The 23,739-nt window shown below is 41.0% G+C and overlaps 1 protein-coding gene across 24 annotated transcripts in view; it reads left to right on the top strand.

The window, feature by feature from the left end:
- ARMC2 (armadillo repeat containing 2) overlaps positions 1–23,739 on the top strand; it is a 151,033-nt gene that overhangs the window by 76,257 nt on the left and 51,037 nt on the right. For 21 of the 24 annotated variants that reach the window (XM_074036816.1, XM_074036824.1, XM_074036831.1 and 18 more), the window contains 2 exons: positions 5,856–6,001; positions 14,112–14,211. The exons of 2 other annotated variants lie outside the window; for them this stretch is intronic. In XM_074036816.1, coding sequence (XP_073892917.1) covers positions 5,856–6,001; positions 14,112–14,211 — 246 coding nt within the window. The remainder of the gene's footprint in view (positions 1–5,855; positions 6,002–14,111; positions 14,212–23,739) is intronic. One more of the 24 variants, XR_012433337.1, reaches the window with a different exon arrangement.

Raw genomic sequence — 23,739 nt, forward strand, 5'->3', positions numbered from 1 at the left:
ATGATCAGTGTGTGTGGAGGTTGCCCCACCTTGCACCCACCCACTGCAGTAGAGAACGCAGGAATGAGACCACAGCTGCTGGGCCTGTGTTGTGTCCTCAAGTCCAGTGATCCAAGTCAGGAGAACCACCCCTCCGCTTTTTTTTTGTTTGTTTGTCTTGAGACAGAGTCTGACTGTCACTCAGGTTGGAGTACAGTGGTGCGATCAAAGGCATGGCTCACTGCAGCCTCAGCCTCTGGGGTTCAGGTGATTCTCCTGCCTCAGCCACGAGAGTTGCTGGGATTACAGACCTGAGCCACTGGGCCCAGCCCCATATTTTAAGACAAAGATTTCTTGTGTTTGCTAAGGTTTCTCAACTAATTAATAGTTGAAAACACAATTTGAAATTGATAATTAAGTACCTGTAGTCAACTTGAAAAAAACAGCTAAAGCTTTTGAGTTCTCATTTTACTGTATTAAAATGTAGTTGTGCATTTATGAATGATCTAATTTCTTCTTAGTACATTTTTTCTCTTTAAAATGGGTCTCCCAATACTGACCGCACAATGAAAACGTTGAGGCTTACATAATTCAATGTGAGCTGGATAGCTTTGCCAACTCTTCGGGTGTTTTATCTGACTGCGGGTGGTACCTGTTATGATCAAAGAATTTGGGGAACGTGGAAAGAAGCTGCCTCAGAAAAGTGAGCACCAGAAGGTTGTCGAGTGTAGCTCAGTCATTTTTCAGCAGTAGATTAGTGACCAGAAGCAAAATGGAGTGTTTCTTCCTGGGTATTTGCCGAAACCCTAGTTCCCCTTTTGTCCTAAACATCACCTAACAATTGCTAATAAGCAAGGAAACTTACATTTTTATTAGTCCTCTTTGTGGATTATCAGTGTCATTTTCTTCTCTTTTTTCTTCTTCCTACTGGCTACCTTCAGGATTGCAAGTCCCACAGGATTGCAAGTTAGGAGATGGGGAAAAAGATAGGAATTAAAACTTGTGTTTTTCAATGTGCTATTTCTTGGTGAAATGCTGCTTAAGAGGTTGGGAATTTCTCTACTAAGTCCTTTAGAGACTAAACAAGTATCTAGGTGTTCATTTAACTTAGACTTCTTTCAAGTAAGGGATTTGAGGTGGTTTGAAAGATGATATACAATAAAAAAGAAAAATGTGTGTTTAAGTTTGTGCCTTTATAAATAATACAAATTAGAATAGAAAGTTAAGAAAGAAATGGATGCACACCTCCAAGCATAAAAAGCTTGGGCTTTGGTTAACTCCTACTTTGGGGGCGGGCCCAGTGGGTGGGCTTTCCTTGGGGGCGGGAAATAAAGCCCCTGCTATAGGGCACAGAACTCATTGATAATTCTCACAGACTTATCTCTGTTCAACTGACAGTTCTTGTGTTTTTTTTTTTTAATTTTCACTTGTATGTAATGCATTCAAAAGTTGGAGCAAAATTCAGAGTTAAATGGGTCGGCTTGGAACTTGCCTTTACTGTGACCACATGATTTAGCTAGACTCTCCTCCCCACACCCCCCCTTTTTTTTTTTTTTTTTTTGCATTTTTTTTCCAGAAAAGGCCACTGGTCTGAGCATTCAGGGCCCCACTATCACCCCACAGTGAGATTGGTGGCTCTCAGAGGTTGGTGACAAGTCTCTCAAGATAGAGGGCCTTCAGAGCTGCGTCTGAGTGGTGGCCTCTTCCTGATCCTTCCCCCTCAGGGCTTTAGGCCCTGGTTCACCTAGGCCTCTGCTAAGCTCCTGCACTTTCTTGCCAGAGGTGTCTTAAAGGGAAAAATCTCCCTTTTGTCGCTCCTGTCCCTTCTTTCTTTCTTCCCCCTCCTCATTCCCCTCTTCCTCCCCCTTCTCATTCACTCATCCAGCCCTCCGGCAGCTGAACATTTAAGAGCTTTTTATGAGCACATTTGTTGTCCTCTGAGTAGAAAGAGGAATAAGAAGTGGTTTGTACCCTAGAGGAGCTCACCATGGGAGAGAAGATGCCTGAAGAAGACAAGTGACAATGCTTCTGTGATGGGCGTTGTAGAGGCAGGAACAGGATGCTTTGGTAACTGGAAGAGGAAGTGACTGATCAGCCTCGGAAAGGATTTCATAGAGAAGTTATCTTGAACTGGGTTTTGAAAAATGAGCAGGAGGCCAGGTGCAATGGCTCATGCCTGTGATCCCAGCACTTTGGGAGGCCGAGGTGGGCAGATCACTTGAGGTCAGGAGTTCAGGACCAGCCTGGCCAACATGCAAAAACGTGTCTCTACTAAAAGTACAAAAATTAGCGGGGCGTGGTGGTTCTTGCCTGTAATCCCAGCTACTCGGGAGGCTGAGGCAGGAGAATCACTTGAACCCAGGAGGCGGAGGTTGCAGTGAGCCGAGATCGAGACTCCGTCTCGAAAAAGAAAAAAGAAAAGAAAAATGAGCAGGAGATGGCCAAGGGGAGAAGGGGTGGCAGAGTGTAATCGAGGACACTCTGGACGGAGGAAGCCGCCCTATTCAAAGGCATGGCGTCATGAAGGGATGCAGACCTCGTGTGGTGCAGTCTGAAGGATGGCCAGGTGGTGCGGAGGCAAAGGAGATGAATTTGGAGGGATGAACTGCACTTCAGAGACTGAGGAACCATTAGGCTATGGGTGCTACTGGCTGGGCCAGAAGTCACAGGAGGCCTTTGAACAGGGAAGGCCTGGCTTTCAGATGCCCCCTCTGGCAGCAGTGAGCAGCTGTGGAGGTGAACTGTGGAAGGAGCCCATCCAGGGCGCTGTAGAGTTTGGGTAAGAGATAAAGTAAGCTTAAACTGAACCAGTGACGCTGGTGATGGAGAGAAGGGGTGAACGTGTGACCGGTAAGGTGGGGAAAGGGCTAGGGCCTGGGAGGGAGTTTAGGAGCCTGGGAAGGGGCTGCTGTCAGAAATGAGATAGGCTAGAGAACAAATACACAGAGGCTGGTCCCCTTCCAGAGAGTTCATTTTTCTTTCATCCATTATTTTTCACTCCTCTGCTTTAAAACAAATCTTAAAATCTGTCTACCTCAGAGATATGTCTGCTTAGCCCATAGTGTTCTGATATCCCAGTCTTCCCTTTGTAGACGTTATCCCCTTCATTCATTCCATTAATAAATGCCTATTGAGCGCCCACATGTACCAGGCACTGGACTTGGAGCTGGATGCACAGTGGTGAAAAGGATGAACAAGGTTTATGCCCTTACTGAAGCTTCTAGTCTGGAGGAGTAGACAGATAGTAAAACATAATATTAAATAACCTAGCATTAAGTAGAGTTTATGGGGGCATATATGGTATGAGATGAAGCTTGATGGTTTGAGAAGGACCAGATCTGTTGATCCTTGTAGACCATGGTCAGGGAACTGAATATTATCCTGGGAGCTATGGACAAAAAGCCAGTATGGCTTGGAGTGACAGAAAGCAGAAAGCCTCCTAGGATTCTGGGGTGTCTCTGCTGGAGCAACTAGGTTGATGGTGTCATCTATTGAGCTATTGCTGTGTATTTTTCAAACGCATGGTGTATGTTTCATGCACGTTATTTCTACCAGCACCACAAATGACAAATTTGGAAATATATGAGGTATTGTATCAACTCAGCTGTGTGTATCACGTGCAGGTAGGGATTTCAATGAGATGACATGTCACATATAAATGTGGACTTTCTCTCCTGACTTGGGTTATTTATGAAAGTTATGTACGTGGGGCAGAAGAACCTTGAACTGTCTAAACTTTTGCTAATGAGGTGAGAATAAGGCCTGAGAAGGAGAAAAAATTGAGATTGAAGCAAGAAAATAAAAGCTCCTAAGGAAACTATAGTCCTTTCTGCTGGCAGTGTCCCTTGCCAGAGGTTAGATGTGGGGAGCGTGAGGATGACTATGGACTGGGATGCCCCATCTTTGATGCCTTGGGGGCCAGGGAAAAGGAACTGTTGGTGTGCAGTGACTGGAATGGGTATTTCATGGTTTCCTATGGTGTCCGTCTGCCTGGGAGTCAGGCATCTGTACTCTTCGGTCTCCATGGAAGAGAGTTTTGAGGCATCCTCTGAATTAATGTAAACCAGTAGTGCTCCAGTGCCTGGGCTGTCTCAGGAGAAGAGGTAGAAACGGGGTCAGATGATGAGACTTTTCCATTTTATGACAGCAATGGAATTCCTAGAATGGTTCGTTAGTCTTCACAAAAGATCGATTCCTGGCTGGGCGCAGTGGCGCACCCCTGTGATCCCAGAGGTTTGGGAGGCTGAGGTGGTTGGATCACTTGAGGCCAGAAGTTCGAGACCAGCCTGGCCAACATGGTGAAACCTTGTCTCTACTAAAAATACAAAAATTAGCCAGGCGTGGTGGCACGTACCTGTAATTCCAGCTACTTGGGAGGCTGAGGCACTAGAATTGCTTGAATGGGGGAGGCAAAGGTTGCAGTGAGCCAAGATCCTGTCACTGCACTCCAGCCTGGATGACAAAGGGAGACTCTGTCTCCAAAAAAAAAAAAAGAAAGAAAGAAAAAGTCCATTCCTTAGCTTAGAAGACTATATTGTTATATTGTGCAGATCTGTGGAGTTAAGTGGAATACTCAAATAGTTTGTTTCACCTCCAGTGTTTGGGATATCTGAAACTTTCAGGGAAGAATTTACAGAATCATTGTATAATTGAATTGATTGCAAAAGACTTGTACACATTTATTTGAAGCATTTTTTTAACATTTTCTGTGTTTTCAGGGTAGTCAGTTATATTTTAATGTATCTTTTTGTTGCTGTTGTTATAAAGAAAAACTAATCACATCATCTTAAGAACTGTTTTTAGAAGTTTATATACTATGGCTATAATGATGCTTTATGTTTACATGATGCTTTACAGTATTAGATAAGTAATAAAAACAGTGCTACATGGTTCCATTTGCTACACACAACCCCCTCACCCCCAGAGGTGAGCAGTGCTTGTCACCTGCTTTTCACAGATGAGGAAATGGGGAAGTGGAGGAAGGAGTGGCTGCCCCTAGGCACTTCACTAGGAAGAGATGTGGGACTTGAATCCCTGTCATTTGACTCTAAAGTGATGGCAGCAATGCCATTCACACATCTCATCTCATTGAATCCTCACAACTACTAGGCAAGTATCATCAGCTCTACTTTATTGAATGAGAAAAATGTGCTCTGGGAGGTTAAGTAACTAACCCAGGCTGATGGGTGGTGGGGCTGAACTGGCTCTTAACCAGTAGCTTGCCTGCAGTGTCCCACAAGGAAGGAGCACACTGCATATTAAAATTATTAGATAACAACATTCATTTTATGATTTACTAAACTCTTCTCTTCTTGACTCTTTGACAAAGGTAAAGTAGATGCTTTCCTGAATTTTATTTTATTTTATTTTTTTTACAAAATAAGACAAATTTGTGAGATCTTAATACTTGCCTCTTGGGAGAGAATGAGAGTAAAGATCTTAAATATTCCTTGGCCACATCATTACCTGATGCTATTTATAAAAGCATAGAACAATCAGACAAGAATACCTATAAAATTAAAAAAAAAAGAAAGAAAAACAGAACAAAAAGTTTCTAATCTGCAGAACTGACGTGGCTATCAGGGGGCCAGCTGAAGATCTTAGGACTGTTAAACCTAGATGATGATTTGTTTAACCCTGGGTTTGGGGTATACCAATTGCTTACAAAGATTAATATTTCATTCTTTACTTTTCAACCAAATTAGGCTTTCTTTGTTTTCATTTGTTGCTACTTGTGCTGGTGGGAGAGGCATAGGGGGAGCTTCACTTAGCTACTGATAGAAGAAAATTTATGAGATGAATTGTACTCTGCTGCTTCTTGTGGTTATATTTTTTCAGTTTAAAAAAAAAATGGCACAAGCATGCTTTTATCCTAGGTGACTGCTACGTTGAGAAACTTGGTTGATTCACCATTAGTAAGAACTAAGTTCCTAAGCATCAGTGCCCTTCCCCAGCTCTGCACGGCGATGGAACAGTACATGGGTGACAAGGACGTCTGTACCAATATTGCCAGAATATTCAGGTGGGTAGACTAAGATGTGAAGTAGCCTTACAAAAATGCTCATGCTTAGATTTTGGGTTATCTTTAATATTTGCTTGTGTGACTGGCAAGCAATCCTTTTTCTTCTTTTTACTTCACCTACCAGAAAGGGTAAATCTAGTGGTCCAAGTTAAAAATGAACAATTCAAACAAATGACTCCATTGTCTATAGGATTCTGTGGTGATTCTAAAGTCGTTGGTGGTTAAGTCCTTTTAGTTCTTTGGTGAGTGGTGAGCTCCGTGTGTGTGTTTAATCTTCCTCTCCGTTTATTTGAGATTTAAAAAACTGTATACAAAACAAAGCAAATGTTCCAATTTGCTAGGAAATAAACAAGAGTTTTAACTCAGAGAAGGGGATCAATGCTTAGAAAGTCTGATCTGACTTTGTAATAGAAGGTTATTCTATTTCAGCTATTTGAACTTTGGCTCAGGCTTTCACTGGGCATGTCTACACTTACTTTATTTCTTCCAGAAATAATGATCATTTGAATCCAGGTTGCCTCAAAGCAAGATGTTGTTAAATTTCAGAGCTGTCTTTAAATTATGCATTTCTGTTTCCTCCCGTACTGCTCTTTGTCAGTATTTTTACATAATGATTCTTCTCGGGAGCCTGGGGCTTTTCTCTTGAGCTATAACGTTGTAGTTGTAAAGAAAAGCAAACTTTCCTGAAGACTGAATTGGTACTTGACCCCAGGACCCCTGTATGAGGCTGTGAGTCCAAATCTGATGTTTTTTAGACGAATGTCAACTTGAATTGTAGATTAAATGGTACACAGGTTTGTTATGTGGGTAAATTGTATGACGTGGAGGATTGGGGTCTCAACAATCATGTTACCCGGGCAGTAAGCATAGTACCCAACAGGTGGTACTTCAGCCCCAGCCCCCTCCTTCCCTCCAGATCTAATCTTTTTCTACTGCACTTCCCTGAGCTTTGTTCTGGATACCCTGCCTGGCCTTCAAATTTCTCACTTTTTTTCTCCCTTAAGATCCAAACTCTTGGTCAGGCACAGTGGCTCATACCTGTAATCCCAGAACTTTGGGAGGCCAAGGTGGGGGATCACTTGAGTCCAATAATCTGAGACCAGCCTGGGCAACATGGTGAAACCCCATCTCTAGCGCCCCCCCCAACCCCTGCCAAAAAATTAGCCAGGCATGATGGTGTGTGACTGTAGTCCCAGCCACTTGAGAGGCTGAGGTGGGAGGATTGCTTGAGTCTGGAAGGTGGATGTTGCAGTAAGCCAAGATGGAGCCACTTGCACTCCAGCCTGGGCAACAGAGCAAAACCCTATCTATTAAAAAAAAAAAAAAAAGAAAAAAAGAAAAAGAAAAAAGAACCCAAACTCTTCTTGTTCTTTTCCCTTCCTTATGAACTTATTATTTTGTGTTGATATCTCTTTAAAAATATTTACTTATTTATTTATGTATTTTAGCTGTCTGCTACAGGAAGGATATCCAAGAATCTTGATGAACATTAAGACTAGGAGTTTGTCTATAGATGCTCTTGAATTTTCTATGCAAATTATCTGCATATAAATTTTTTTCAATGATTGTAACCCTTTCCCCATCCTCATCTCTTCTTTAGCGCATCGTTTAGGAGTTCAATACAACATTGTGAGTGTTGGGCCTGTTGTCTTTCTTCTGACTTTAAAGGAAATATTTTCATGGTTTTACTAGTTGAAAATAATATTTGTTGTAAGTTTTCATAACTACGCTTTAGAAGATTAATGATTTTTTTCTTATTAATGGGTATTAAGTTTTGTCAAATGCTTGCCCTGAATCTTTTTTTTTTTTTAACTTTTATTTTAGGTTCAGGGGTACATGTGAAGGTTTGTTACATAGGTAAACTCACGTCACAGGGGTTTGTGGTACAGATTATTTCATCACCCAGGAATTAAGCCTAGTATCCAATAGTTAAAAGAGTTATCTTTTCTGCTCCACTCCCTCCTCGCACTCTCCACCCTCAAGTAGACCCCAACATCTGTTGTTTTCTTCTTTGTGTTCTTAAGTTCTCATCATTTAGCTCCCACTTATAAGTGAGAACATGTGGTATTTGCTTTTCTCTTCCTGCACTAGTTTGCTGAGCTAATAGCCTCCAGGTCCATCCATGTTCATGCACAAGACATGATCTCATTCTTTTTTATAGCTGTATAGTATTCCATGGTGTATAGGTACCACATTTTCTTTATCCAATCTGTCAATGATGGGCATTTAGGTTGATTTCATGTCTTCGCTATTGTGAATAGTGCTGCAATGAACATTAGTGTGCATGTATCTTTATGGTAGAATGATTTGTTTTCCTCTGGGTATATACCCAGTAATAGGATTGCTGGGTTAAATGGTAGTTCTGCTTTTAGCTCATTGAGGAATCACTGTACTGCTTTACACAATGATTGAACTAATTTATACTCCTACCAACAGTGTATGAGTGTTCTCTTTTTTCTGCAACCTTACCAGCAACTGTTATTTTTTGACTTTTTAATAATAACCATTCTGACTGGTATGAGATGGTATCTCATTGTAGTTTTGATTTGTATTTCTCTAATGATCTGTGATATTGAACTTTTTTTCATATGCTTGTTGGCCACATGTGTGTCTTCTTTTGAAAAGTGTTTATTCATGTCCTTTCCCCACTTTTTTTTTTTTTTTTTGGAGACAGAGTTTCGTTCTTGTTGCCAAGGCTGGAGTGCAATGGGGTGATCTCAGCTCACTGTAACCTCTGCCTCCCAGATTCAAGTGATTCTCCTGCTTCAGCCTCCCAAGTAGCTGGGATTACAGGCACGCACCACCACACCCAGCTGATTTTTTGTATTTTTAGTAGAGACAGGGTTTCTCCATGTTGCTCAGGCTGGTCTCGAATGCCTGACCTCAGGTGATCCACCCACCTCAGCCTCTCAAAGTGCTGGGATTACAGGCATGAGCCACTGTACCCGGCCCTTTGCCCACTTTTTGGTGGGGTTGTATTCTCTTGTAAATTTGTTTAAGTTCCTTATATGTCCTGGCTATCAAACCTTTGACAGATGCATAGTTTGCAAATATTTTCTCCAATTCTGTAGGTTGTCTGTTTACTCCGTTGATAGTTTCTTTTGCTGTGAAGAAGCTCTTAAATTTAATTAGATGCCATTTGTCAATTTTTGCTTTTGTTGCATTTGCTTTTAGTGTCTTTGTCATGAAATCTTTGCTCGTTCCTATGTCCAGGATAGTATTGCCTAGGTTATCTTCCAGGGTCTTTATAGTTTTGGGTTTTACATTTAGTCTTTTTTTTTTTTTGGAGACAGAGTCTAGCTCAGTCGCCCAGGCTGGAGTGCAGTGGCGCGATCTCGGCTCACTGCAAGCTCCGCCTCCCGTGTTCACACCATTCTCCTGCCTCAGCCTCCTGCGTAGCTGGGACTACAGGTGCCTGCCACTACACCCAGCTAATTTTTTTTTGTATTTTTAGTAGAGACGGGGTTTCACGTGTTTGCCAGGATGGTCTCGATCTCCTGACCTCGTGATCCACCCATCTCAGCCCCCCAAAGTGTTGGGATTACAGGCGTGAGCCACTACACCTGGCTACATTTAGTCTTTGATCCAACCTGAGTTGATTTTTGTATATAGTGAAAGGAAAGGGTCTGGCTTCAGTCTTCTGCATATGACTAGCCTGTTACCCCATGATCATTTATTAAATAGGGAGTCTTTTCTCCATTGCTTGTTTTTGTCAGCTTTGTTGAAGATCATGTGGTTGTAGGTGTGCAGCCTTATTTCTGGGCTCTCTGTTCTGTTCCCTTGGTCCATGTGCCTGTTTTTGTACCAGTACCATGCCGTTTTGGTTACCATAGCCCTGTAGTATAGTTTGAACTAGGCAATGTGATGCCTCTAGCTTTGTTCTTTTTCCATAGGATTCCTTGGCTTTTTGAGCTCTTTTTCAGTTCTGTGTAAATTTTAAAATAGTTTTTTTTTTTTTTTTTTTTCCCCTAGTTCTGTGAAGAGTGTCATTGGTAGTTTGATAGGAACAGCATTGGATCTGTAAATTGCTTTGGGCAGTATGGCCATTTTAATGGTACGAATTCTTCCTATCCATAAGCATGGGATGTTTTCCCATTTGTTTTTGTCTTCTCTGATTTCTTTGAGTAGTGTTTTGTAATTCTCATTGTCGAGATCTTTCACCTCCCTGGTTAGCTGTGTTCTCAGGTATATTATTCTTTTTGTGGCGATTGTGAATGGAATGGCCTTTCTGATTCGGCTGTCTGCTTGGCTGTTGTTGATGTATAGGAATGCTAGTGATTTTTGTACATTAATTTTGTATCCTGAAACTGCAGAAGTTGTTTATCAGCTGAAGGAGGTTTTGGGCTGAGACGATGGGGTTTTCTAGAAGTAGAATCATCTGTAAGTGTTGGACCTGTTGTCTGTCTTCTGACTCTAAAGGAAATAGTTTCATGGTTACACCAGCTGAAAATAATATTTGCTGTAGGTTTTCTTAAGTACCCTTCTGCAAACAGAGATAGTTTGACTTCCTCCCTTTTTGTTTGGATGCCCTTTATTTCTTTTTCTTGACTGATTGCTCTGGCTAGGACTTCCAATACTATGTTGCATAGGAATGGTGAGAGAGGGCATCCTTGTCTTGTGCTGGTTTTCATGGGGCATGCTTCCAGCTTTTGCTCATTTAGTATGATATTGGCTGTGGGTTTGTCATAGATGGCACTTACTGTTTTGAGGTCTGTTCCTTCAATACCTAGTTTTTTGTTTTGTTTTGATTTGTTTTTTGAGACAGAGTCTCACTTTGTCATCCAGGCTGGAGTGCAGTGGTGTGATCTTGGCTCACTACAACCTCTGCCTCCCAGGTTCAAGCGATTCTCCTGCCTCAGCCTCCAGAGTAGCTGGGATTACAGGCACGTGCCACCACACCCAGCTAATTTTTGTATTTTTAGTAGAGATGGAGTTTCACCATGCTGTCCAGGCTGGTCTCAAAACTCCTGACCTCAGGTGATCCACCCGCCTCAGCCTCCCAAAGTGCTGGATTACAGGCGTGAGCCACCTCACCCAGCATCAGTACCTAGTTTATTGAGAGTTTTTAACATGAAGGAGTGTTGAATTTTACTGAAAGCCTTTTCTGTGTCTATTGAGATTATCATGTGGTTTTTGTCTTTAGTTGTGTGTATGTGATAAATCACATTTACCTGAATTGCTTTTGATTATGGATTTTCTTTTTTAAATCTGTTAATGTAGTAAATTACATTAATAAAGTTTCTCAAGTTAAGCCATTATATATTGCTGGATTTGGTTAACGAATATTTTGTTTAGGATTTGTCATTGGTGGTCATGAGTTACATTGACCTATATTTTTCCTTTCTCCTATTGTCCTTGTCTGGGTTTAGTGTTAAGTTTATACCAGCCTCATAAAATGGGTTGGGAGGTAATCCAATTTTTTTCTCTTTCCTAGAAGAATCTGTAAAAAGCTGATCTGCTTCTTGAAAAGTTTTAAAAACTTGCCCCAAATGCTATTTTTACCCAGGGTATATATGTGTGTGTGTGTGTGTGTGTGTGTGTGAGAATATTGTTGACTACTGATTCAATTTCTTCCTACGTGGTTATATGTTTCTTATTTCTACTTGGTTCAGTTTCAGAAAGTTATGTTTTTGTAGGAATTTGATAAATTTCTCTTTTTTTCAAACAATATAAAAGTTGCTTCAACTATTCTCTTACTATTATTCTAATCTCTGTTGTATCTCTAATTATGTTGCCTTTTATTTATTTTACCTATTTAACAGATATTTGTATAGCACTTACAACATGCTAGGCAATATTCAGAATATTTTCCTAATATGAATTCATTTCATCCTTATAACAACTTTTTAAGATATGTGTTATTATTGTCATTATCTTTTTACATATGAGGAAATCGAGGCATAGAGAAGTTTAGTTATTTTCCTGAGATCACGCAACTAGTATGTCATAGAGCTGCAGTTCAAACTGTGGTCTGGCTCTAGAATTCATACTTTGAACCACTGTGTTACCCTGCTTCTTCATTGTTAATATTGACTTTCTTTCCTAATTTTGATTGTTCGTGCTGTTTCTCTTTTCTCTTAGTCTTGCTAAATCTTTCCTATTTTATTAGCTTTTACCAAGAACAAATATATTTATTGACCCACTGTATTGTATGTTTGCTTCATGTCTTATTTCTTCTGCTCTTATCCTTATGAATCATTTTCTTCTACTCTTTGAATATATAATATTTTTCTTCTAATTATTTTAGTAAAAAACATAATTCTTTTCAGCCTCCTTAAACCTATAAAATTTCCTCTAAATACTAATTAGAGGAATTTAGTATTTACAAGGTTTTTTTTTGTTTTCTTGTTCTTTTTGTTTTTTTTTCAGACGGAGTCTCGCTCTGTCGCCCAGGCTGGAGTGCGATGGCCGGATCTCAGCTCACTGCAAGCTCCGCCTCCCGGGTTTACGCCATTCTCCTGCCTCAGCCTCCCGAGTAGCTGGGACTACAGGCGCCCGCCACCTTGCCCGGCTAGTTTTTTGTATTTTTTAGTAGAGACGGGGTTTCACCATGTTAGCCAGGATGGTCTCGATCTCCTGACCTCGTGATCCACCCGTCTCGGCCTCCCAAAGTGCTGGGATTACAGGCTTGAGCCACCATGTGCGGCCTTTTTTTTTTTTTTTTTTTTTTTTTTTTTTTTTTTTTTTTGAGACAAGGTCTCACTCTGTTGCCCAGGCTGGAGTGCAGTGTTGTGATCTCGGCTCACTGCAACTTTCCCCTCCCAGGTTCAAGTGATCCTCCTGCCTCAACCTCTGCAGTAGCTGGGACTACTCCGGTGGCATGCGTCACCACGCCCAGCTAATTTTTGTATGTTTTAGTAGAGACGGGGTTTCACCATGTTGGCCAGGCTGGTCTTGAACTCCTGGCCTCGAGTGATCCTCCTGTCTCGGCCTCCCAAAGTGCTGGGATTACAGACGTGAGCCACTGTGCCTGGCCCATTTTGATTTGTAATATTTTTATTACTTGTATTTAGGTATTTCTTTTGTAATTTTCATGCTTCTTTGACCTATAAATTAGGTATTCTTACATTTCCAAAAAAAAGTTTTTTAAAAATTTATGGTGTCTAATTTAATTGTACTTTGACCAGAGAATGTGGTCTTTGAGATACCAGTTCTCTGAAAATTTACTGAGGCTTATTTATGGCCTGGTATGTGGTCAAGTTTTTAACATATTAATGATGTTTTACCTATTGATTCATCAGTTAGGAAGAAATATATGAACATCTCCTGATTTGTTGTGGGTTTGTCAATATTGCCGTATGGGTTTTGTTTGCTTGCTTGCTTTAGAAATTCTGAAGCTGTTTTCAGGGCTTCCTGCCTTAAGGTCGGTCTATTTTGCCTAATATTAATACAGCACTACCAATCTACTGTATTAAAGCAGGTTTGTTTGTTTGTTCGTTTTGAATGTATAGGTTTGTTTGTTTGTTTGTTTTGAGGCAGAATCTCTCCCCGTTGCCCAGTCTGGAGTGCAGTGGTGCAATCTCGGCTCACTACAACCTCTGCCTCCTGGGTTCAAGTGGTTCTCTTGCCTCTGCCTCCAGAGGAGCTGGGATTACAGGCACATGCCACCACTCCCAGCTAATTTTTGTATTTTTGTAGAGATGGGGTTTCACTGTGTTGGCCAGGCTGGTCTCAAGCTCCTGACCTCAAGTAACCCACCGGCCTCCGCCTTCCAAAGTGCTGGGATTACAGGCGTGAGGCACCGGGCCTGGCCTACTGAAGTAGTTTTACATTTGCTTCTGATGTGGTGCCAGGAGACTCACTGGTATCCAACCAGATTTCATATAAATTTCATGTAAGTTTGTGTTTTCTGAACTACATGGATAGTGTAAATTCACACCACATAGATATAAGTTACCTTTTAAATTTCTCTGGATCCATCTCTCTAGAGTTTATAGCAGATAGCAAGCCTCCTTGCAGCTTCCCTGAACTGATATGTAGAGTATTTTTAGACTCCTTTTCTTGAACTGGGCAATGTCTTGAAGTTCTGCATTTAAAGTGATACTATGTGTACTTGAATTTTACAGAAAAACAAAGTTTACCTTTATTTTCCCATTTGGCATTTCTGCAGCAAACTTACTTCTTACCGTGACTGCTGTGCAGCCTTGGCCAGCTATTCCAGATGTTATGCCTTATTTCTGAATCTAATTAACAAATACCAGAAGAAGCAGGTCAGTTCTTCCTTCATTTAATTCTTCAGTGAGTCTTTACACTAATGTATTTGTGTAAGCCCATGTTGAATGTCTTTATGTTTTGAATGTATAGGTTTCTATAAGAAACTTCCAATAAATGTATAACAGGCTGCCCCAGGAGGCAGTAAGTTACCTATAGGAGTTGAAGGAGTAGTTTGAGTCAGAAATGGAATGTTGATGTTCTAGGAAGTTTCCTGATTTAGGAAGGAAGGTAGTAGATTGTAAAATATTTTTCCTCCCACTGATCTGTAGACAACCTACATGGGAGTCACCTTGGGGTGGGAGTGGGGCTATAACCCCACCCCAAGGGTTATTTCCGTAATGGTTATTTCTTCCAGGTTTCATCCCAGGCTACTGAGTCAGATGGGTAGGGTAGGACCTGTCTGGCCATCTGCATTTTAACAAGAACCACAGGGACTTCTGATGCAAATTAAGGTTTGCAGTTCCCCTGCCCTGGATATTCCCTGAAGATTCTTCTAGCCCTTAAGTTCTCTAATTCCTTGACCCCATTATTTTACTTAAAAGGTAACATTGCTAGGTAAAGCGCTTAAATGAAATAATTTAGTTTTAATGAATCAAGGCAAAAATGTATATAGTTGTTTAAAAAAGGAAGAACTCACAAATGATTTCTCATTAATCAAATCATAATACTTCATACAGACATTAATTTTTTTTTTTTTTTTGAGACGGAGTCTCGCTGTGTCACCCAGGCTGGAGTGCGATGGTGTGATCTCGGCTCACTGCAAGCTCCACCTCCTGGGTTCACGTCATTCTCCCGCCTCAGCCTCCCAAGTAGCTGAGAATACAGGCGCCCACCACCATGCCTGGCTAATTTTGTTTTTGTATTTTTAGTAGAGACGAGGTTTCACTGTGTTAGTCAGGATGGTCTCAATCTCCTGACCTCATGATCCGCCCGCCTTGGCCTCCCGAAGTGCTGGGATTACAGGTGTGAGCCACCACACCCGGCCACAAACATTAATTTTTATTATAAGTTTTTAAGTATTTGTTAAAGCAAAGTCGACTTTTATTCACTTTCCTAAATTATTAAAGTGACATCAACTTAGTGAGATATTTTGTCCATTTATTCAATAAGTGTTCGTTTTAAATGTGGTACATTTTCAACATCCTATAGTAAGTTTTACCAGTTTATGGACCAAATAATTTATGTATATACTAACAATATTTTAATCTAAAGCTTTGTGTTTGTTTTATTAACCATATTAAGACCACCTCAAAACGTAATCTCTGTTTGTTACTGACTAGTGTTGAACTTATTTTTACCCAGCCAAAGACTTCTGCTGAGAATTGTTAAATTTGTCAGGTTTTATCCCAGCTTTAGCCTCCCAAGTAGGGATTACAGGCATGTGACGTCACACCTGGCTAATGTTTTTTTTTTTTTTTGATAGAGACAGGGTTTTGCCATGTGCTGGGATTACAGGTGTGAGCCACTGTGCCTGGCCCAAAAGAATTCTTTTTCATGTTATACTCAAAAGAGATCTATTTATATATTTTATTTTGTAATTTAATGTTATGAATTTTAATTATAATTTTATTTTCCCATCACTACCTTTTTTTTTTTTTTTTTTTGCTTTGGTGCTTTGATCTTGGGTGATTTAGATGTCTTTAATTAGAGAAGATTTATTTGCCTTGCCACTAGAATTTTCAAAAATGGACAAAAGAAAATACTTCCGTTTAACAGTTTGATTTTGAGTTATGTTATAATCTATAATTTTTTAAGGAAGAAAATTCATTAATTGAGTACTCACAAATAGTGCTATTGTTTTCTAGCATTACTAGTAGATACTGTTTGTTTCTCTGATTGGAGCTTAGATGATGGCCATATAGAATAAACCAACAAAAATCCTGGTATCTCACCAATATGAGAGACTAGAGATATCAGTATGGCTAAGGGTATGCTTTTTCTAGTTTAAGTAACTAAATGTCCTAAAGTTTTTTTGTTTTTTGTTTTTGTTTTTTAAAATAAAGATGGGAGTCTCACTATGTTGCCCAGGCTGGCCTGGAACTCTTGGGCTCAAGCAATCCTACCACTTCAGCCTCCCAAAGTGCTGGGATTATAGATGTGAGCCACTGCACCCAGCCTAAATGTCCTAAAGTTTAAATTGGCATAAAATTTTACTATACTTTTTACTAAACTACTTTTCACATTAGTCCAATGGTTATCTGAAAAGCAAAGCTCATGTTTAAGAACCCACATTTTCCCCTATTGATGTTAATTACCATTTTATGTTCCTATTGATGTGGTTTGGATCTTTGTCCCAGCCTAAATCTCATGTTGAATTGTAATCCTCTGTATTGGAGGTGGGGCCTGGTGGGAGGTGATTGGATCATGCAGGCGGAGTTCTCATGGATGGGTTAGCACCATCCCCCGGTGCTGTTCTCGTGATAGTGAGTGAGTGAGTTTTTGTGAGATCTGCTTGTTTAAAACTGTGTAGCACCTCCCCCTGCTCTCTCTCTTCCTCCTGCTCCGGCCATGTAAGATGTGCCTGCTTCCCTTTCACCTTCCACCATGATTGAAAGTTTCCTGACGCCTCCCCAGAAGCTGAGCAGATGCCAGCAGCATGCTTCCTGTACAGCCTACGGAACCATGAGCCAATTAAATCTCTTTTCTTGATAAATTATCTAATCTGAAGTATTTATTTGGAGCAATGCGAGAACAGACTAAAACACCTATTAAAATTATTTTAGTTTCCAAAGAGGAATATAGAGCACCTTGTAAACCATGTACAGTAACATGTTTATTCAGAACCATCAAAGAAATGCATGTTATCACTTTAATCACTAAATTTAATCATTGTGGCAAAAATCGTATTCAAGTATATTACATGTTTCTCTTCCTTCTTAGAAGATATTAAAACTAACTTAACCTCTTGATAGCAAAGGTCATTATTATAAGCATTAATTATTGCTCTAGAGGCTATTTGTCCCACATGGGAAACCTGAGTCTGTTGATGAGGTTCTTTAAATGTCTGCATCTTCTTTGTAGATTTTCTCTCTCTTCTTTTTCTATTGGTTGCTACCTCTGCCTTTAGTAATCTTTACTTGCTTTTTTGCAATTATTTGTTTGCAATTAGCAAGGGAACCTCATAACCAAGCTTATTAAAATTAGCCTGTAGTCCCAGCTACTCAGGAGGCTGACGCAGGAGAATTGCTTGAACCCGGGAGGTGGAGGCTGCAGTGAGCCAAGATCATGCCACTGCACTCCAGCCTGGGCAACAGAGGGAGACTCTATCTCAAAAAAAAAAAAAAAAAGAAAGTAACACTGAAACGGCATCATTGTCGGGGGTGACACCTGAGGTTCGTTGCCTCATGCCAAGGAAATCAAGGACATGGACACACGTGGAGTGAGGTTAATTGCGGAGGTTTAATAGGCAAAAGAAAGAGAGAAGAGAATAGCCCTCTCTCCTGTGCACGAGAGGCACCCGAGTGGGACTTCTGGCCTGTGCACAGGGTTTTATAGACAGGCTTGAGGAGGCCATGTCTGATCTACACAGGGCCCAAAGATTGGTTGGACCAGGTGTGATGTTTACATAGCACGCAGAGAAGCTGGCCACCCCACCCTAATCTTCTTATCATACAAATGGGATTTTTGCTTGGCCGGCACCACATTACCTGCTCTTTACTGCACATGTGACTGGCAAAGAGAAGGGAAGATGGAGCTGCCATAGTGGACGTGCCTAGTCCCAGGTACCCTTTTTCCTATTGGCACAGCTGGCAACATTCACCCGTGCAAGCTTCTAGCTTGCCTTTCTAGATCTGCAGCTTGATTTTACAGGCTGCTCTTTGTTAGAAAAGAAATTCTTTGAGGGCTGCTTTTCATTAAAAGGAAAACCTTACTGAGGCCCTCCTTACCCTCACTATTTGCCTAAATAATTTCTTTTTTAACTCCAGTATCAACACATAAGCCAGGCGTGGTGGTGCGAGTCTCTAGTGAAACCAGTTGTCCAGCATGGGCAACAAGGTGAAATCCTATCTCAGAAAGAGAAAGAGAGAGAGAGAGAGAGAGAGAGAGAGAGAAAAGACTGGCAACATAGACCCCATCTCTATAAACAAAAAATTAGCTGTGCGTGGTGGCACATGCCTGTAGTCCCAGCTACTTGGAAGGCTAAGGTGGGAGGATTGCTTGAGCCCAGGCTGCAGTGAGCCATTGATCACTAGCTAGCTGGCTAGCTAGACAGATATTTTAGACTAAAAATCCTAAAATAAAATTGAATATGAACAGACTTAATGAGAAGAGCCTAAGGGGCTCTGATGAAACTTCTCTGTGACTTCTCTTCAAAGCCAATTCCATATTTCAAGTCGTCATAACTCTCTTGTCTGCTCCTCTGTGGGGCCTCCCAAGCAAGACCAGTCAATTTCTCCCTCATCAGTGCAACATTTTTAAGACTTTAACACAGCTAGTACCCCAGCTAGTACACTCAGAGCTGAGAACCCAAGCAGTATGTGTATGGCCTTAACCACTTCACTATTATTAAGGAAAACTATACAAATCTTAGAGATAAGGTGTGGAATAGGTGGAGGCATGTCCTGACAAAGGCATGCCAGGGCATTGTTTAATGGCCCAATCAGGGATTAATTCTCTAGGCCAGCGTATTGGTGTTTGGACTTGCTGTTTACTATTTGGTTAGATCCCAGACACAATAAACTTATACATTAATTCATAGGTTTCAGTCTGGTAGACAGGATCACCTCAAAAGTTATGGTTTTATTACTTTGTAGGCATTTGTCAGGTTTGTACATAACCTAGAAATCTTGAGTGCTTGTAAATCCCCAGTTCTTCAATTGTGCTTGGAACAAATTTTACCGTGGTATTGGCCCCCTCATTAATGAGTTAAATACTTTTTAAGTGTGTTCATTTCATGAGCCTATGAGAGTCGTGTTTTTAATTTTTAAAAAATTATACTTTGACTCAATACTTTTACTTATAATAATGATTGAAATGTTGTAGTTTTGACTCATTACTTTGATTTTTTTCTAGTAAGAAAAATACATAACTCATATTTTCCTCAAAACCAAAATATTTTAGAAGAGCAAGGAAAGAGTTTAGGCTACAAGGAAGTAGCTGTGTGTCCCAACTACTTCCTAAAATCATTAACCAGAAGTTCCCATTAGTCTTCAAAAACATTTCTTTAGTGGTTCTCCAAATGGTTATTATTATGTAGCTGCCCTACCCACTACTGCGAGTTCCTAAACAACACAGACTTTGTCCTGATAGACCGAGATGATGCTTGGCAAAGTAAGCTTGTAAGTGCTGAAAGAAAGAATTTTAAGTATGTGAAATGCTTTGCCACCTGTAAGGTGTTAAAAAATATTTTTTTCTAATACTCAAGTGCTTCCTCCTTAAATATGTACTTTCTTCTTCCTAGTTTGGAGGAGGATATAATAAGAATTTTTTCCCACAATTTTCACATGGGTGGGCTGCCATAAACAGCAAAACAGAATTCCTTCAGAACAGCATGGCATCTTAGTTTCATGTTTCCCGTGGCCCAGGTGGCTGATCAAATGCGATTTGTTTTTCCTCTTAACGTTCTGATGTGAGTGTATTGATCTGCAGTGGTTACACACTTCGCTGCGCCTGGGATTCACTTGTTGAATGTTGAGGCTTAGAACTGATTGTGGAAACGTGAACCAGCCTTCCAGCAACTTAATTAAACAGAATTATTACTTCCTATAATAATTTTTTTTTTTCAGCTCTAGGAAACATCCCTGCAAGACTAACTTGGGTTGTAGAGAAATACTTTGGAAGCTTTGTAGTCTCTTAATACACATAGCCATTGCCAAATGATTAGACAATCAGAGTCAGTAGACCTTCCCTGTTTTTGTTCTGGGAGATTAATATTGCTTCTGTCTTGAAAGCCTGAGGACTACATTTAGAATCAGCATAGGTTTCATTTTTCTAAGGTGCACTTTTAAATCAAATCATGTTTATGGCTAATCGCGTTTTCAAAAAACGTAGAAACAGAAATCTAAAAAGAACAAGAAAGAAAAGGGAAAAAACCCTTTATAGTGATAAATGAAATGTCACCTACACACGCCTCTTGAACTGATCTTATCAGCGGATGGGGAGCTTCACAGGAAGCTGCCGGTCGCTGCTGCCGTCCACCAAGGGGGAAATCCTGTTTTGAACCAGGTAGCACCAGGGCTGGTTGCTGTTGGAAGAAAGTAGAATATTTCCTCTCCATCTGCTGTTGTTTTCCATCAAAGGGGAAAAAAATTAGAATTACATGAGAAGATACCAAAAGTCACAAAATTTTCCATTATTTTTACATTCTTTTTCTCTTGTCAAGGTAAAGTCTGATTTCAACATATGAGAAGTCTGAATATACTTTACATATTCAAGTATATAAAGTCTAAATCAAGTCCATCGACAGGAGGGGTTGTGGAGTGGTTTCACTTTTATTTTCTACACACCTATACTGTGAGGATTATTGAGGAACGAGGATTTATATTTACAAGAATTCATATTATTTTTTAAAAAGCATTATTACAAAGACAAATAATGGGTATTCAAGTGGTGAGATTTCTAATTTTTTCTTGATTTAAATCAGAGTGGCTCCCCAATTTGACTTATCGTCAGATTCACCTGGGGAGCTTTAAAAATACAGGTGCTCAGCTGGGCACAGGTGGCTCAGGTTGGCCTGTAATCCCAGTGCTTTGGGAGGCTGCGGCAGGTGGATTGTCTGAACTCAGGAGTTCGAGACCAGCCCGGGCAACATAGTAAACCTCTGTCTCTACAAGAACAATTAAAAAAAAAAAAAAAACCCTGCAAAAATTAGCTGGGTTTGGTGGCCCATGCCTGTAATCCCAGCTGCCTGGGAGGATGAGGCAGAAGAATCACTTGAGCCTGGGAGATGGAGGTTGCAGTGAGCTGAAATCGAGTGACTTCACTGCAGCCTAGTTACACAGTGAAACCCTTTCTCACAAAAACAAAACACGCCAAAACAAGAAGAACCCTTAAGCCTATTTTCCACTTAAAATTTGGGTTTAATTAAAAATTTTGTTTTAATTTAAAAATAGAAATACAGGTGCTCAGGCCCTACCCAAAGAGATTCTGATTCACGTCTGGGATGGGGCCCAATAACCTACTTTTAAGAGACTTCTCAAGTGACTCAAATGAGCAGCAGATTTTGAGACCTGTGGTATAACTTACTAAGGTGGTTCTTGAAAACCATTTTCTCCAGTATTGACAGCAGAGGGGTTCCCATAAAACCTCAAAAGATTTTAAAGTGATTAATCAAATCAGCCACACAGGGTCAGTCTTTCTCTACAGGAGCACAGCTGACAGTGGCTCTTCCTGACAAAGTAGGAACCAAGTTGACAAGACCCACCAGGTGCTGATATAGGCTTCCCAGTAAGTGGTCGGAACCACTGACCCTTTGCCTTTTGCACAGGCAGCTGAGGAATGATTTCTTAGCTGGAGAACACAGGATGGTACATTCGTCTTTTCCACAAATTTTCGCTGCCAGACTTGTGTCAAAATAAGTCCTGGGACGAAACCTAATTTGAAGGTGCCCATCACACTGATGAGGCTTTAAGCACTGGCCAGAGTGGCTCCCCTAGGAGAGAGGAGCACAGGCTCTACACCTCAGGACCCTTAGAGCCGCCTGTCCAAGGGAGGGCGTCTTCAGTTCAGTTGGCTAGACAAGCCGCCAGTTGTTGGTTCATTTGTTAGGTTAAACAAGCACCAAATTTCGTCTTTAAAATAGTTACTATTCCTGCAGATGGCCTGTTTTGAGACAGTGCGGTATATACCCATATCTAAATGCCGTTGTTTGCAACAGTTAAATTGAGAGTGATGAGTTCACTTAGAATATGGTCTGCTTTACACTGCCTCTGTTTGCACAATGGCCCTCAGTGAAGTGGGCCTCCGTTTCCATCTGTATGTGATGGTTGTGTGCATGGCTGGGCTTCTGGCTCACCAACAGTCTCAACGAAAAGGCATCTACTCCTCCCAGCTCCTATAAATGACTTCCACAGGGAGAGCAAGGGAAACTTCTTTGGCTCTTATCTATGTAGTTAATTTGTCCAAGATCCGTGATGCAACTAGTAACTCCAGTTCCCACACACACACAAACTGAGATGAAACAGCCTCTCGGTCGGCTTGAGGCTGTATGAAAGCTAAACTTTAGAGTTAGGTAAAATATCTATTAAAAACGCTGGCCAAAAATCAATTAAATGACAAATCTTGTTTAAGAAATGTGCACATATTGTCTGCTTTATGGTGTAAACTGCATTTGGTACAAAACAAATGTGCAAACAGATGGGCTTAATAACGAATGAGGGAGTGGGGTTGCTATCAGCCTTTGGGAGGCAGAGCCTGCCTCAGGAGGTGCCTCTGACGTCAGTGTTGCTACATTTAGCATCTCAGGAAAATACGTTTGGGTTTGTTTTTTGGAAGAACATGAAGGGATTTTCCCCATTTCTTCTGTAAATATCTGCTGGGCAAGAGATCTGGTAAAATGCCTCAAATAAGACTTTCAAAAGACTGGCAATATTTTTCAAAGGTCATGATCAAAAAGAACAATCTTTGTCTACATTCCTATCACATGTATCCATTGACCCACTGTCTATTTAACCCTCTCCACATGTAGATATGGTTAATTTCTTGTTTCTTTTACCACAGAGCTTCCAGATGCAGCAGGACTGTCGTCAGAGTCTTTGCAAACCCTGGGAACTGCCAGACTCATTCTTGGTTGTGCTGCTCTTAAAGTCCCACCTCTCCTTCTGTTTAGACTGCTATAGGCATAAGCTGCTGTCTTCAGCCATGTATGCATGCACAGTGAACGCTGATTTGGAATGCTTAGCCATCGTGGTGTCAGAAATGAGAGCTGGAATGTCTGAACAGTGTGGGCTGAAAGTAAAACCAACTGCCATTTTTCTAGCTGTTCATCTTGAATATAACCACAGCCTTTCAGCATTCCAGAAAGAAGGTGCCTTCTCTTTCCCTCCATCCTCTTTGGGCCATTGGATTGGTTAGGAAGGTGCCTCCACCCCTTCCCCTGGTGCCTTTGTAGGGTGACTTGGCTCCCAGCTTGCCCTCTGCCTCCTCCCTGACAGGAGCACGCCCTATGGCTGTCTTCCCAGCCCCTCTGCAGGCACATTCCCAGTGGGTGCCGAGAGCATTTGACTGAGCTTGCTCCTTTTTTCAGCCTTGGCCTTGGTCTGCGCCCCTGACTGGGCAGGCTGCACAATACGCCCTTAGCTTGTTCATTCTTTCCAGCTCCTGCTGGCTTTGCCCTTGTGGAACTGGCTCTTTCCTTGCTCAGCACGGAATCCAAATGCCTGATTTATGTCTGCTGGCTTGAAAAAGAACCGAGCACAGTGAAATTCTAGCATTGCCCTGGTACTTTTGAGTGACATTCAAAGGCATATCGTGGGTGCTCAATAAATGATTGCCGATAGAATGGATAGATGGATGGGGGAATCAAGCATAATCTCTTCTGGTTTTAAAATGATTTTCTACTTAGATTCTTGGCTTTGAGTCTCCAA

The sequence above is a fragment of the Macaca fascicularis genome, chromosome 4 (genome assembly GCF_037993035.2).
Source record: "Macaca fascicularis isolate 582-1 chromosome 4, T2T-MFA8v1.1".
NCBI classification, from domain to species: domain Eukaryota; kingdom Metazoa; phylum Chordata; class Mammalia; order Primates; family Cercopithecidae; genus Macaca; species Macaca fascicularis.